Source organism: Panthera leo, chromosome E2 (assembly GCF_018350215.1).
Source record: "Panthera leo isolate Ple1 chromosome E2, P.leo_Ple1_pat1.1, whole genome shotgun sequence".
NCBI classification, from domain to species: Eukaryota; Metazoa; Chordata; class Mammalia; order Carnivora; family Felidae; genus Panthera; species Panthera leo.
In genome coordinates this window covers 6,658,359-6,674,944 of record NC_056693.1, presented here as the reverse complement: position 1 = coordinate 6,674,944, position 16,586 = coordinate 6,658,359, and the positions used below count along the sequence as shown (strand labels likewise).

The following is a 16,586-nucleotide window of genomic DNA, read 5'->3' as shown; positions in this document are numbered from 1 at the left end:
TTTTTTTTCCGTGAACGCGTGTCTCGTTCAGGTTCGCGAGTTAATGTGGGGCTCCGTGTTAGAGAAGCCTGGGTTGGTTCAGTATGGCGTTTAATGGACGACTCACTCGCCGAGACGCACGGTGGGCGCTGTCAGTGTTTGAGGAGGACCAGGGTCCTCGGAGAATCGGAAGGTTCAGGCTCAAACCCTGAATGCCGTAAACAGACCTGAAGCCTGCATTTCCCCAGTTAATCGAAACCCAGTTCACTCCTTCAGGGTCTTCACGGACCTAAGAAAAAACTTTGCTTCCCCACATCACCACTCTTCTCACCGTCTCCGCAAAATTCAGTGTGTTCGGGATGAGCTAGTGATACATTTACTGTTAAAGATGTAGTTCTTGTTCTTGCCTTTAAGGGGGTTCCTGGGTGGCTCATTCTGTCAAGCGTAGGACTTCGGTTCAGGTCGTGATCTCATCGTTCGTGGGTTCGAGCCTTGCGTCGGGCTCTGTGTTGACAGCTTAGAGCCTGGAGCCTGCTTAGGATTCTGGGTCTCCCTCTCTCTCTCTGCCTCTCCCCTGCTTGCGCTTTCTCTCTCAAAAATAAATAAACATTTAAAAAATTTAAGTTTACTATACTTTTGGAGATTTTAGATTTTTTAAAGCTTTATTTATCTTTGAGGGAGGGAGCGCGCATGAGTGGGGGAGGGGCAGAGAGAGGGAGCCACAGAATCTGAAACAGGCTCCAGGCTCTGAGCTGTCAGCCCAGAGCCCGACGCGGGGCTCGAACTCACGGACCGTGAGATCGTGACCTGAGCTGAAGTCGGACGCTTAACCGACTGAGCCACCCAGGCGCCCCGAGCACAATCCAGTTTTAAAGCATTTTCATCACTCTGAAAAGTTTTCTTGGTCTTCTATCCACTCCTTCTCCACTCCTACCCCCAGCCATGCACAACCACTGATCATCTTCTTGGGTCTATTAGTTTGCAATTTCTGGACATTTCTTATAAACAGAATCATAAAGTATGTATAGTCTTCTGTTGCCACCTTTTTTGATTGGCATTAAATTTTGGTCTATATTATAATTCTCACCAGGTTTTTCCCCTTTTTCCCAAGTGATTTATTGAGGCAAAATTGACTTACAGTAAGCCACAGATATTTAAGTTATATTGATTGGGGGACACCTGAGTGGTCAGTCAGTTAAGCGACTGATTCTTGATTTTGGCTCAGGTCATGATCTCATGGTTTGTGCATTCGATCCCCACATGGGGCCCGGTACTGAGAGTGGCGTCTGGGATTCTCTCTCTTTCCCTCTCTCTCTGCCCCTTTCTGTCTGTCTGTCTCTCTCTCAAGATAAATAAACTTAAAAAAAGTCATATTGATTGGTATTTTGACATATATACTCATGAAAGTATCACCACCATGAAGATCATAAACACACCCCTCAGCACCAAATTTTCTTTATGCTCCTTTTTAATCTACCCCTCTCATACTTCCCCATCTGTCCCCAAGCCACCACTCATCTAGTTTTCATTACTATAGGCTAGTTTATATATCTTTAAGTTTTATATAAATGAACTTATACAGGATGTGCTGGGTTTTTTTTAAATTATTTTTAATGCTTATTAAAAAAAACTTTTTTTTTTTTTTTTTTTTTTTTTTTTTTTAATTTTTGAGAGAGAGTGGGAGCAGGGGAGAGTCCGAGAGAAGGACACACAGGCTCTGAAGCAGGCTCCAGGCTCTGAGCTGTCAGTGCAGAGTCCCATGAGGGGCTTGAACCCACAAACTGTGAGGTAATAACCTGAGCCAAAGTTGGATGCTTAACTGACTGAGCCACCCAGGCGCCCCTGGCCACATTTGCTTTTTATTTGTTTATTTTTTTTTTTAACGTTTTTCTAATTTTATTTTTGAGACAGGGAGAGACAGAGCATAAACAGAGGAGGGTCAGAGAGAGGGAGACACAGAATCTGAAACAGGCTCCAGGCTGAGCTGTCAGCACAGAGCCCGACGCGGGGCTCGAACTCACGGACCACGAGATCATGACCTGAGCCGAAGTCGGATGCTTAACCGACCGAGCCACCCAGGCGCCCCCACATTTGCTTTTTAAATGCACATTGTCCAGATCTTTGGAACCTTCCATATGTCCTGAATGGATGTGCCTGATAATCCGCCTGCTTCTGAGGCATTGTGCTCTTCTGCTTTTGCTTTCCCAACTCCCCTTTAATAGCCATGCCACTTCCACTCCACAGAGGAAAGGCATACCTTTCACACATTTAGAACTCCCCTGCTTTATTGCCTTACGGTGTGAAAGCCTCAGGGGCACCAAATGAAGGAACCGTTGGGAATATTGGGGTCCTTTAAGGTAAGTGCATAGCAGCAGTAACAACACCTGGGCCCAGGGCGAATGTGTAGGCAAAGTCCGTTTGCTCTTTACCCCACAGGTCCTGGGTCCCCAGGAGCAAGAGAGGTCAAGTGAAGGAATGAGGGAAGAAAGAGGAAGTTCTTGGACTTGGCTATCATTGCTTCTGGGGAGAACTTCAAGGGGACACCAAGATTTCTGACTCTAAGAACTTCGTGGCAGATGCAGGAGACACCAAAGTCATAGAATCCATGTTACTGCTTCCTGAGCACAGAAGAAAATGATCAAGGCCCAGGTAATTTTCTTTTGCTACATCTTTCCTGTGTTTTCTGACATATTTGTGGTGACCTGGAAAAAATCAATTCAACTAAAAGAAGTATAAACTGGGATACTTGGGTTCTAGGGAGAAATTAACTTAGACCCTGAATTCAAAAGCAGGGCAAAGTGAGATCAGGAATATATTACTCACAGGCGTCATCCTAAAGGATGACATAGGAACACTGTGGGTTACATTAGCTGTCACTTTGCCTCTCGTATCTCTAACAGACATCACAACCAGACGGACATGAAAAGCTACGTGATGTCCACTGACTCTGTGGGGCAGGCAGACCAGTCTCTTGGGGGATTCAATAGTTTATGTCACTTAGGTCTTGGGAAATTTCGTCAGTGGATGTCTTGGGAGGGGATCATTGGGGTATATCCTCACCCACAGCCTTCTGGTAAGTGGAAAAGCAGATTTTCTATAGCTGTCTCTTACTGAGGGCCTCCTCTGGGAATATGCCATATGCCAAGCAGAGCTCAGAGGATACAGTTCTTCAGAGCACCATAGTCTGGTGACCCAGGGAACCAACTTCATAGCAGTCTGATTTTATTCAGGAATAAAACCACTGAAATGGCCTACGAAAGTGGAAAGGTTGCATGACTTTCAAATGGTCCTCCATAAATAGGTAATTGAAGTGGAGTTTGAGTAGAGATTTGGCAGTAGTAAGTGGAAAGTGTGTTTCCCTATTAAGGGTTTGGATCGGGGCACTTGGGTGGCTCAGTCAGTTAAGCGTCCAACTTCGGCTCAGGTCATGATCTCATGGTTCGTGGGTTTGAGCCCTGCCTTGGGCTCTGTGCTGACAGCTCAGAGCCTGGAGCCTGCTTTGGATTCTATGTCTTCCTCTCTCTCTGCCCCTCCCCTGCTCACACTCTGTCTCTCTCTCAAAAATAAATAAACACTAAAAATAAATAAATAAGGGACACCAGGGTAGCTCCATTGGTTAAGTGTCTGACTTTGACTTAGGTCATGATCTTGCAGTTTGTGGGTTTGAGCCCGTGTCGAGCTCTGCTAATAGCTTAGAGCCTGGAGCCTGCTTTGGATTCTGCGTCTCCCTCTCTCTCTGCCCCTTCCCCACTTGTGCTCTGTCTCTCTCTCAAAAATAAATAAATTATAAAAATAAGTAAGTAAGTAGATAAATAAACAAAATGAGTTAACCTAGGGGCTCAGTTGGTTAAGCATCTGACTCTTTTTTTTTAAGTCTTTTTATTTTGAGAGATAGCTCTCATGCATGAGCCGGGGAGGAGGCAGAGAGAGAGAGAATCCCAAGCAGGCTCCGCACTGTCAGTGACGAACTGAACTGTGAAATCATGACCTGAGCCGAAATCAAGAGTCAGTTGCTTAACCGACTGAGCCACCCAGGCCCCCCAAGCATCTGACTCTTGGTTTAGGCTCAGGTCATGATCTCACAGTTGTGATACGGAGCCCCTCATCAGGCTCATGCTGGGTGAGGAGCTTGCTCAGTATTCTCTTTCTCCCTCTCCCTTTGCCCCTCTCCCGTGAACATGAGCACGAGCATGTGCTTGGTCTCTCTCAAAGATAGATAGATAGATAGATAGATAGATAGATAGATAGATAGATAGATAGATAGACAGATATGTAGGAAGGAAGAGAGGGAGGGAGGGAGGGAGGGAGGGTGAGTTAATCTAGACAAAGCATTTAGAACAGTGCCTGGTTGATAGAAAGCAGTATGTAATAGCATTCAGTGCCCCACAGCTTGCCAACACTTGTTGTTATGTTATCAAATTGTATATTTTTCAGTTTGTAGGATCTAATATTCTCTTGCCTTATTTCATTTTGCATTTTCCTCATCAGTTGTGAGGGTCAGATACATGTCTCTTTGTTGCTTTTTTGGATTATTTCTTCTTTGCTCATTTTAAAAATTAGGGGCGCCTGGGTCTCTCAGTTGGTTAAGCGTCAGACTTCAGCTCAGGTCATGATCTCACCATTTGTAGATTCGAGCCCCACGTTGGGCTCTGTGTGGACAGCTCAGAGCCTAGAGCCTGCTTCAGATTCTGTGTCTCCCTCTCTCTCTGCCCCTGCCCCAGTCACACTCTGTGTCTCTCTCTCTCAAAAATAAGTAAACATTAAAAAAATTAAAAAAAATAAAAGTTAACTTTTTTATCTTATTGATTTATATTATTTGTCTTGTGGTATATTGATCCTTTTATATGTTGCAAATATTTTTCTAGAATTTTCCTTGTCTTTTAGCTTTTGTTCTTAATATTTTTCTCCATGCAAAAGTTTTATTTTTTTATTCAAATTAAAATGTGTTAGTCTTTTTCTTCATGGTTTCTTACTTGTGCTATAAACATTCCGTATTTTCTTCTATTCTTTCATAAGTTCTTTCTTTAAAAGTTTATCTCCCATATTCATTAAGTATTGATGCTATGAAATAAGAACATATATATATGTAAATCTCTGCCCCTGGTTCCTGTTAATACTTAGTCTTTTACCCTGGCTCATGCCCAAGAGTTCTTCTGAAACCCTTATAATTTCCTGGTGATAGGAATGTCTGTCACTGGGCTCTTACATCTCTTGGAATTTTCTGGGTGATAGGACCATCTTTTGTTCTAATAAGGTGACTCTTGGTGTGGGCTCCTGGATGTCCCCTGTGGGGGCTGATCACTAGAAAGACCAAGCCATGATTAGAAGCGCGGAACTTGTAGCCCCACCCGCCATCCTCCTGAGAAGGGAGAGGTACTGGATAATGAATTAGTAATTGATTATTAGATCATGCCCATGCAATGAGGTCTCCATAAAAAGCGCAAAAGTACAGGATTTGCAAAGCTTCTGGATGGGTAGACACATCTACATTCTGGGAGGGTGGCGTACCCCAGCTCCACAGGGACAGAAGCTTGTGGGTTTGGGACTTTCCAGACCTTTCACTAGGTGCCTCTTCATCTCGGCTGTTCATTCATATCCTTTTTTTTTTTTTTTTTTTAATTTTTAAGTAAACTCTGTGCCACACGTGGGGCTCAAACTCATGACCCCAAGGTCAAGAGTTGCGTGTTCTACCGACTGAGCCAGCCAGGCTCCCCTCATTTGTATCCTGTAAAATGTCCTTTACAATATAGTAAACGTGTGGGGTCTATGTCGACTCCAGGTGGTTGGTGCCAGAATTTCTTGGTGTGGAAAACCCACACATCTGGTCACTGAGGTATTCTGTGTGAGTGTGTAAAGAAAAACAGAAGTGAGTTTTTCTCAGCTGCCTGACAAATTACTCCAAAACTTAGCAACTTCAAACAACACCTTTTTTTAATCTCATACTTTCTGTGGTCAATAATTTTAACATGATTTAGCTAGACTGTGTTGTTTTTACTCATAGCACCTTTGACACCGTGTGAGGTTTTTTCCTCCTGACACCAGATATTGGATCTCTTCCAACACCACTTCTCCAATTCTCTGACACTGAGTACCTGCAGTTAGCAACTGGTTACACGGATTTAAGGCTGCAGACCAGCAAAATGCCCCCACTTCAGATGCCAATCACAAGTCTTGGTCTCCTGCACTGACTGATGGGCTCTAAATTTTTTTTTAAACGTGTATTTATTTTTTGAGAGAGAGAGAGAGAGACAGAGTGTGAGTGGAGGAGGGGCAGAGAGAGAGGGAGAAACAGAATCCAAAGGAGGCTTCAGGCTTTGAGCTGTCAGCACAGAGTCTGATGTGGGGTTGGAACTCATGAACTGCAAGATCATGACCTGAGCGGAAGTTGGACGCTTAACTGACTGAGCCATCCAGGTGCCCCTGATGGGCTCTAAATTTATCACGGTTTCCATGGTCCCTTTCTCAGGACAGTGTGGAGGACTGCAACCCTTCCAGGACCTCGATGTGCTAATGAACTTGGAGGAAGCTTGCTGAACCTGTAGTTTTGGGGGTTTTGTGAAGATTTCGTTATGTGGACATGATGGATTAAATCATTGGCCACGTAAACTCCATCTCCAATCCTTCTCCCCTCTATGGAGGTTGGGAGGCGTGGCCAAAAGTTCAACCCTGTAATCATGGGTTTGTTCTTCTGGCATCCAGCCCCCATCCTGCAGTGGTGTGATAGCCTGGGCTACCAGTCATCTCATTAGCACACAAAAAACACTTAACACTGGAGATTCTAGGCATTTTCAGAGTTCTTTGTACTTGGAACCAGGGCCAAAAGCCAAATATTTTGTGTCATGTTGCTGCTGGGTACTTTGTTTCACACTCTTTCCTGAGCCTGTAATCAAGGTGTAAGCCAGGGTGGCGTCTGATCTGGAGGCTCAGGTGGGGAAGGATGCACTTCTAAGCTCACTTATTGGGTTTTTGGCAGGATTCATTTCCAGAAGGGCCGATCAGATGAGATCCTCAGTTCCTACCTGTCTGCTCGTATAAGATTCTTACTTTTTAGTTCCTTGCCACATGGGCCCCCCAACATGCCACTTGTTACATCAAAGTCATCAAAGGACAGGTTCTGTTAGCAAGATGGAATTCACACGCACAATTGTATGAGGTCACCTCTAAACCCGTGGAATTACCTGTGTGATTGGAGTGTCTTTGTTATTCATCATGGGCCACGGGGACCACACTTTATAGTTTATGTCAATGAAGTGACTCATGTAGGCCCTAAATAATTTGTGCTAATGAGGTGACTCAAGACGGGACTGTCCATGCCAGAAGGACCAACCATGTGATTTGTGGCTTTGAACCAGGTGACCTCCAGGAAGGGGAAGGAACCTGGAGATTGAGTTCAGTGATGTAGTCTGTGTTTCAGTAAATCATGCATAAATCATGAGGCCTCAGTGAAAACTCTGGACAGTGAGGTTTAGGTGAACTTCCTAGGTTGGCAACAGTCTTGAGTACAGTCACCGTGACTAGGAGTACACAATGCTGTCCACACTTCACAAGGAGAGTCCTGTGTTTCAATATCAAATGGCCTTCATGCCTGGCCATTTTGGCACAAAAAATCAGGGCTTTGAAAAGAATATTGCATTCTTTTCTGAATTTGGTTGTTTCTGCTGTAGGTGATCTGGCTTTTGTATCTGGATGCTTTTATAGTTTCCCTTTGCATTTGGTGTATCATAGTCTAATGCGTTGAGGTATAGACTTCCTGCTTGGAGTTTTTTGGGAGTTGTGAATCTGAGGTTTGGAGTATTTAATTAGTTGTGAGTTTTGCAGCTTTTAGGTCTTTGGATACTGCTTCTCCAGTATTCCCTTTTATTTTTGAGAAACTATAAGCTGGTATATATCAGATCTTTTGACACTGTATGCTTATTAATCTCTTTCTTACATTAACCTTCTTTTCTGTGGTCCATTTTTGGTAATTTTTTCAGTTATATTCCAGCTTACTGCAGTGTATCTAATGTGCTGTTTTCTGTCTACTGATAGATGTATGTGTATGTATGTTTGTCTATTAGAAGTTTCTTTTTTTCCCCCCAAATATTCCTAATCAACTTTAGTGGTCTTTTTGCATTAGATATACCTTGTATGGTTTTTCTTACTCTCTTACATTTATTAAAAATACTATCTTATAAACTGTGAATGTGGTCTGGTTGATGGTCATATTGGCTGTGAAGTTTTCTTGTAAAGTAAAAATATTTTATTTGTCCTGGTGTTATTTGCCTATTTTTATAGTATTTGAAAATGGTGCTTATGTAGTCAACTAGTCTTTGACAAAGCAGGAAAAAATATCCAGTGTGGGGAAGAAAGCCTATTCAACCACTGGTGTTGGGAAAACTGGACAGCTACGTGCAGAAGAATGAAACTGGACCACTTTCTTATACCATACACAAAAATAAATTCAAAATGGATGAAAGATCTAGATGTGAGACAGGAAACCATCAAAATCTTGGAAGAGAACACTGGCAGCAACTTCTTTGACCTTGGCCGTAGCAACTTCTTACTAGATACATCTCCAGAGGCAAGGAGAGTAAAAGCAAACATGAACTATTGGGACCTCATCAAGATAAAAATCTTCTGCACAGCAAAGGAAACAACCAATGGAACTAAAAGGCAGCCTATGGAATGGGAGAAGATATTTGCAAGTGACATATCTGATAAAGGTTAGTATCCAAAGTCTATAAAGAACTTACCCACTCAATACCCAAAAAACAAATAATCCAGTTAAGAAATGGGAAGAAGAATGAATAGACACTTCTTCAAAGAGGGCATCCAAAGGACTAATGGACACATGAAAAGATACTCAACATCACTCATCATCAGGGAAAATACAAATCAAAACCATGATGAGATACCACCTCACACCTGTCAGAATGAATGGCTAAAATTAACAACACAAGAAACAACAGGTGTTGGCAAAGATGCGGAGGAAGGGGAACCCTCTTACACTGTTGATGCGAATGCAAACTGGAGCAGCGACTCGAAAACAGTATGGAGATTCCTTAAAAAGTTAGAAATAGAACTACTCTATGACCCAGCAATTGCACTACTAAGTATTTACCCAAAGGATACAGAAATACAGATTCGAAGGGGCACATGCACTCCGATGTTTGTGGGAGCATTATGAACAATAGCCAAAGTATGGAAAGAGCCCAAATGTCCATCAACTGATGAATGGATAGAGAAGTGGTATATATATGCAATGGAATATTACTCAGCGATCAAAAAGAATGAGATCTTGCCATTTGCAACTATGTGGATAGAGCTAGAGTATATTATTATACTAAGCGAAATAATCAGAGAAAGACAAACACTATATGATTTCACTCATGTGGAATTTAAGAAACAAAACAGATGAACATATGGTAACGGGGGAAAAAGAGAGAGAAGGAAACAAACCAAAAGAGACTCTTAATTTTTTTTTAATGTTTATTTATTTTTGAGAGAGAGAGAGTGCGAGCAGGGCAGGGGCAGAGACAGAGGGAGACACAGAATCCGAAGCAGGTTCCAGGCTCTGAGCTATCAGCATACAGCCCAACATGTGGCTCTAATTCAAGGACTCCAAGATCATGACCTGATCCAAGGTCAGACACTCAACTGACTGAGCCATCCAGGTGGCCCAAACCATAAGAGACTTTTAAGGATAGAGAACAAACTGAGGGTTAATGGAGGGAGTGGGAGAGTGGTGGGCTAGTTGGGTGATGGAAAGTAAGGAGGGCACTTTTTATGATGAACACTGGGTGTTGTAGGTAAGTGATGAACCACTGAATTCTTTTTTTTTTTTTTACATTTATTTATTTTGATATACAGAGAGCAAGCAGGAGAAAGGCAGAGAGAGAGGAGAGAGAGATTCCAAGCAGGCTCTGGGCTATCAGCACAGAGCCCAACACGGGGCTCAAACTCTTGAACTATGAGATCATGACCTGAGCCGAAATCAAGAGTTGGACACTCAACCGACTGAGCCACCCAGGTGCCCTGTGATGAACTACTGAATTCTATTTTTGAGACCAATATCGCCCTGTATGTTAACTAACTATTTAAATAAAAAGTTGAAGGAAAAATAAATAAGTGAAAAAGAAAATGGTGCTAAAATATATTGAACGATAGGATTTTGCTTCCACTAAAATGCATTTAAGAAAAGTATATAGGGGCACCTGGGCGGCTCAGTTAAGCCTCTGCCTTCGGCCCAGGTCATGAGCTTGCAGTTTGTGAGTTCAAGTCCCACATCAGGTGAGCTCGAGCCATGCGTCGGGCTCTGGGTGAACTTGAGTCCTGCATTTGGCTTTGGGTAAACCTGAGCCCTGCTTCAGGTGAGCCCTGCTCCTCTCTCCCTCTCTCTCTCCCTCCCTCTCTCTCTCTCTCTCTCTCTTTCTCTCTTTTTCTGCCCCTTGCTCACTTGCACCATCTCTCTCTCAAAAAAAAAAAAAAAAACATATTTGGATGAGGCTTTGGTGATTACAACTTCCCTCATGCTTCTTCCGTGTTGATAAAAGTAATTCACATCAGGGGCGCCTGGGTGGCTCAGTTGGTTGAGCATCCGACTTCGGCTCAGGTCATGATCTCGCGGTCCGTGGGTTCGAGCCCTGCGTTGGGCTCTGTGCTGACAGCTCAGAGCCTGGAGTCTGTTTCAGATTCTGTGTCTTCCTCTCTTTCTGACCCACCCCCGCTCATGCTGTCTCTCTCTGTCTCAAAAATAAATAAATGTTAAAAGTAATTCACATTAAACAGGACTGTTGTCGTTACAGGAATTACTGACACTGGAGGACGTGGCTGTGGACTTCTCCCGGGAGGAGTGGCAGCTCCTGGCCCCCGCCCAGAAGGACTTGTACCGGGATGTGATGTTGGAGAACTACAGGAACCTGGTGTCAGTGGGTGAGGAGAACTCCCCTGTGTCACTTAGAGGTGCCTGGGCACTGGCCTTTCCTCTATCACTCAATGAAAGCTTTGCCATCGCTGTGGTCTTGAGAAGAGTCCAATGTTTGGTCCCCTTTCTTGACCCCAGACAAAGCAGTGTAATCTTTTCTATCCTGAAAGAGAATCTTTGCATGTGAGAGATTGGTCGTCTCTAAAATGTAGTATTTTCCCATCTTGACCTACTGTACCCCAAGTCACTAAGCATCTAAGTCTTCTGTCATTTCTCATGAACAGGGTGTCAAGCTACCAAACGAGATGCACTCTCTGTGTTGGAACACAGAGACGAAGCATGGATGAAAGCAGAGGATGAAATCCAGGATAGAACCCGTGCAGGTGAGTGAGTGAGAACCAGCAAGGGGAATGGTGGAGGAAGTTACATTCTAGTCATGAAGACAAGGTGTCACAGCAGAGAGGGTGTCTGAAGATACCTAAACAGCCCCTCCTGATACTCCTTTCCCCAGATGAGAACTGTTTTTCTTTGTGGCTGTTTAGCTTTAAATATGCTCCTTTTCTCTCCTTGGATCTTCCATTTATTTCATCTTACATCTTTATAATTTTCTTTTAAACTGGGATCATGGAGGGGGCACCTGGGGGGCTCAGATGGTAAGCGTCTGACTTCTACTCGGGTCTTGATCTCATGGTTCATGGGTTCGAGCCCCACATCAGGCTCTGTGCTGACAGCTCAGAGCCTGGAGGCTTCTTTGGATTCTGTGTCTCCCTCTCTGTTCCTCCCCTGCTCACACTCTCTCTTTCTGTCTCTCTAAATAAACGTTGAAAAAAATTTTTTTTCAATAAATTGGGATCATATGATCAACAATAAAGAGTCACCCCTGCTATGTCATCTTTAAAACACTTTTATTTCATACCGTTCTCATGAGACAATTTGTTACTGTCTTTTTGCCTAGGAATTGGGAAGGTTGACAGTCATCTGCAAGAGCACTCTCAAAACCACAGATTTCTGAAGAGCCTTCAACAATATGGAGAACAGAGCACATTTAGAAATGCTGTTCACCTGAGCGAATTACATTTTGCCTTAACACAAAATCATGTGTTTGACTTATGTAGAAAAGCTTTGAAATCAAGTTTAAGTCTAGTTAACCAGAAGAGAAGATGTGAAAAAGAGAAAGCCGATGACTCTAATGGAGGCGAGAAATCTTTTCTACGTGGTAATCATGAACGTTTGTATACTGGAATTGAATTCCCCGAATGTGCGAAACACGTCAGCACTAAATTCCAAGTCTTTAAGCATCGGAGGACTCCTGACACGGAGAACTCCCAAGCATGCATCGAAGGTGAGAGAACGTGCATCAGGAGGTCCCGGCTCCTTTACCATGAGGGCGGTCGCGGAGGAGAGAAGCCCCGCGGGTGTGATCCGTGTGGGAGATCCTTCTCCAGAAATGTCACGTTCACTAAGCATCAGAAAACTCCCGCACCAGACAGAGTCTGTTTGGCCAACGACTGCAGAAGAGGCGCTAGCGCGAAGGGCAGCCTTGCTGTGCCTCAGCAAACCCGTACGGCAGAGCGGTCCTACACGTGTGGCGAGTGTGGAAAAGGCTTCGCCATGAAGCGCTATCTGATCGCACATCAGCGAACTCACAGTGGAGAGAAACCTTATGTCTGTGACGACTGTGGAAAAGGCTTCACCGTGAAGAGCAACCTCGTTGTGCATCAGCGAACTCACACAGGGGAGAGACCCTACATGTGCACTGAATGTGGAAAAGGCTTCACCATGAAGCGTTACCTTGTTGTACATCAGCGAACTCATACCGGAGAGAAACCGTATACATGCGGCGAATGTGGAAAAGGCTTCACTGTGAAGAGTAATCTCATTGTGCACCAGCGATCTCATACTGGCGAAAAATCTTACATGTGCTCTGAGTGTGGAAAAGGCTTCACCACAAAGCGCACCCTCGTTATACATCAGCGAACTCACACAGGAGAGAAATCTTACCTATGTAATGAATGCGGAAAAGGCTTCACCACAAAGCGCACCCTCGTTATACATCGGCGAACTCATACAGGTGAGAGACCCTATGAATGCAGGGAGTGTGGTAAAGCCTTCAGCCAGAAGATCTGCCTCATACAACATGAGAGGTGTCATACAGGAAAGACTCCCTTTGTGTGTGCTGAGTGTGGCAAATCCTATTCTCACAAATACGGTCTCGTTACGCATCAGAGAATTCACACGGGGGAGAAACCCTATGAGTGCAGTGAATGTGGGAAAGCCTTCACCACAAAGTCAGTACTCAACGTCCATCAAAGAACTCACACAGGAGAGCGACCCTACGGATGCAGCGATTGTGAGAAAGCCTTCTCGCACTTGTCAAACCTTGTTAAACATAAGAAAATGCACACGAGAGAAACGGGTAGATTCAGTCAGGTTGGAAATTCCTTTAACACAGAGTCGGGGCTCATTACTTAACGAGTGAACTCGTGCAAAACAAAAGCCCTTTGAATGTGATGCCTTCTGTGGCAACCAAGACTTCGTTAAACATCACTGTTTCCAGCAGATTGGAATGTCGTTGTGTCCCTGCCTGTTGTCATATGTGTGCCCTGAGGAGATCAGAGAACTCGTCCAGGAGGTAAACCTGGTGAATACAGTGAATGTGGTGCCTTCCGTGATCCTTACCTCGTATTTTCTGTCAATGAAAACATGTTGGAAAAACTCATGCATTGAGCATGGAGACGCCTTGAGCAAAACTTGCTAGTTTCATTATATTCGGAGAAGTGGATACTGAGCCAAATTCTGTTGACTACAGAGACTAGGAAGGCCTTCAGTGGGAAGGTAGATTATTATCAGGGATCGTCGTAGATCATCAGTGAGCTTATTGTTCGTAGAAATACCATTTTAAAGAAATTCATGTTGACCATGACCATGGGAAAGCCTTTACCCAGAAGGAAGACCTCAGTGAGTGTCGAGAGTCCACACTGGAGCAAAACTTTAGGAGGACAGTATGACAGGATGTCAGTGATACATCCTGCCTTGTTTGGTCAGGTATCATACAGAAATTAAAACTCTATGAACATGCTAAGTGTAGAGCACCTTTAGTCAGATATCAGAGAACTCGTGAAGGAATGAAGTCCTGTGAAAGTGGAAAATATTTGAATGCCTTTTTAAAAAAAGGTTTTTTAATGTTTATTTTCAGAGAGAGGGTACAAGTGGGGGAGGGACCGGGGGTGGGGGGAGCGGGGACAGTGGATCCAAAGCCAGCTTTATGTGGACAGCAGAGAGCCTAATGCGGGGCTCGAACTTGCAAACTGTGAGATCATGACCAACTAGGCCAAAGTTGGACGCTTAACCAACTGAGCCACCCAGGTACCCCTGTTTGAGTGCTTTTAAATATTGCAAGTCTGACCTCATTGTATACATCAGGTAATTCACCTCATGTGCATTTTCAGATGATACTTGGGAACCCTTTTCTAGTTGCCTTGTCACTAATTCCATAGTTTAAAAGTTAGTCTGCTTTCTTCATCATTGACTAATATTTATTGTTCTATGGAGTGTTCTAGGACTACCCTGTATTATATGATTTGTAAATTTAGTGTTTTGAAGTATTTTTTTTTATTAAAAAAATTTTTTTTTTTAACATTTATTTATTTTTGAGACAGAGACAGAGCATGAACGGGGGAGGGTCAGAGAGAGAGGGACACACAGAATCTGAAACAGGCCCCAGGCTCTGAGCTGTCAGCACAGAGCCCGATGCGGGGCTCGAACTCACAGACCGTGAGATCATGACCTGAGCCGAAGTTGGACGCTTAACCGACCAAGCCACCCAGGCGCCCCGAGTATTTTGAAGTATTTTTTATTTTTAATTTTAACGTTTATTTATTTTTGAGACAGAGAGAGACGGAGCATGAACAGGGGAGGGGCATAGAGAGAGAGACACAGAATCTGAAACAGGCTCCAGGCTCTCAGCGGTCAGCACAGAGCCCGACGTGGGGCTCAAACTCACGGACCGTGAGATCATGACCTGAGCCGAAGTCGGACGCTTAACCGACCGAGCCACCCAGGCGCCCTGTATTTTGAAGTATTTTAAAAGGAAACTTTTAAATTTATGATAGCAGATATTTGTACTTGCTTAACTCAGTTTTTAATTATGACCAGATATTTTATAAAACCACCTTCCAAGTTTTTTTTTTAATTTTGTTTTTTAATGTTTATTTACTTTTGAGAGAGAGACAGAGCACAAGCGGGGGAGGGGCAGAGAGAGAGGAGACACTGAATCTGTAGTAAGCTCCAGGCTCTGAGCTGTCAGCACAGAGCCCAATGTGGGGCTCAAACTCGCCAATCAGGAGATCATGACCTGAGCCAAAGTTGGATGCTCAACCAACTGAGCCACCCAGGCAACCCCCAAGTTATTTTTGAAAATGTTTAATTTGAAATCATTTTAACTTAGAAGAAATTGCAAGATAGTCCAGAGACTTCCCTAGTATCCTTTACCTAATGTCTCCCAGTATGTAAACCACATTTTGTTGTTGAATCTAGGAAAATGACATTGGTAGTGTACTGTTAGCTAAACCCTTAACCTTATTTGGATTTCATTAGATTTTCATAGTTTTTGTTTTGTTTTGTTTTTTTAGGTTGTAATTCTAAGCAGCTTTATTACATTATAGAGAGTCATGTAAACCACTACCACAACCAGGATGTAAAACTGTAATCAACACAGAGTCTCTCCCTTTTTATGTTCATACCCTTTATCCAGACCTACCTCCTGCAACCGCTTACATTTTCCATCAGTATAACCGTGTAATTCTATGAATGCTATAAAAATCATTTTTATAACTGGATTTTATATATTTTGTAGATATATTGTATTTATATAATTTTATAATTTTGATAAAGGTTATTACAATATTATTGACTATGTACAAATTTATAATTTTTTATTAATAGGGAGCATGTTAACTTTTCATGTTTTTGTCATTCGCAAATTGCTCTGAAGACTTACTTGAGTTGCTGGATGGTTTTATTATCGTGAGTAGTACACATACAAATGTGTTATTACTGACACATTTTATTAGTAATACACATGACCAGTTTATTTTTCCCTTTATTTTTTTAAATTTTTTAAATTAAAAAAAATTTTTGAGAGAAAGAACGCACGTGAGCAGGGGGCAGAACGGGAGAGAGATGGAGAGAGAAGCGGGGCTCACCTGCAGCGCAACACAAGTTCACCCAAAGTGGGTCTCGGGCTCACCGATGATGGGGCTTGAACTCATGAACCATGAGATCATGAGCTGAGCTGAAATCTGAAGCTTAACTGACTAAGCCACCCAGGTGCCCCTTTCCCTTCACTTGAGATTTCCTGGTTTCAACTGTTATAAAGATGGAATGAAATCTGCATACGGGGCTTTGTGTGAACATAAATTTTAATTCCTCTACAATAAATATTCAAGTGTATGATTGTTGGGATGTATGGTAAGTTGTGTTTAGCCTTTTAAGAAACTAGTCTCTTCCAATGTCCCTGTGCTCTTTTACATTCTCACCAGCAGTGTATGAAATACTGTTCCACATCCTCTCCAGCACTGGGCATTCAGTATACTTGGCCCTTGAATAATGTAGGGGTTAGGGGCACCGACCCCCACGCAGTTGAAAATCCACATATAACTTTACTAATAGCCAACTGTTGACCGGGAGCCTTACCAATAACATA

General features: G+C 43.3%; 1 protein-coding gene across 1 annotated transcript in view; it reads left to right on the top strand.

The window, feature by feature from the left end:
• The window catches only part of LOC122209090 (zinc finger protein 432-like), a 51,925-nt gene extending 37,403 nt beyond the window's left edge, over window positions 1-14,522 (top strand). Inside the window, 3 exon segments of the mRNA XM_042920715.1 lie at window positions 12,453-13,348; window positions 13,351-13,430; window positions 13,432-14,522. Coding sequence (XP_042776649.1) covers window positions 12,453-13,348; window positions 13,351-13,430; window positions 13,432-13,489 — 1,034 coding nt within the window. The 3' untranslated portion in view covers window positions 13,490-14,522.
• The last annotated feature ends 2,064 nt before the right edge of the window (window positions 14,523-16,586 follow it).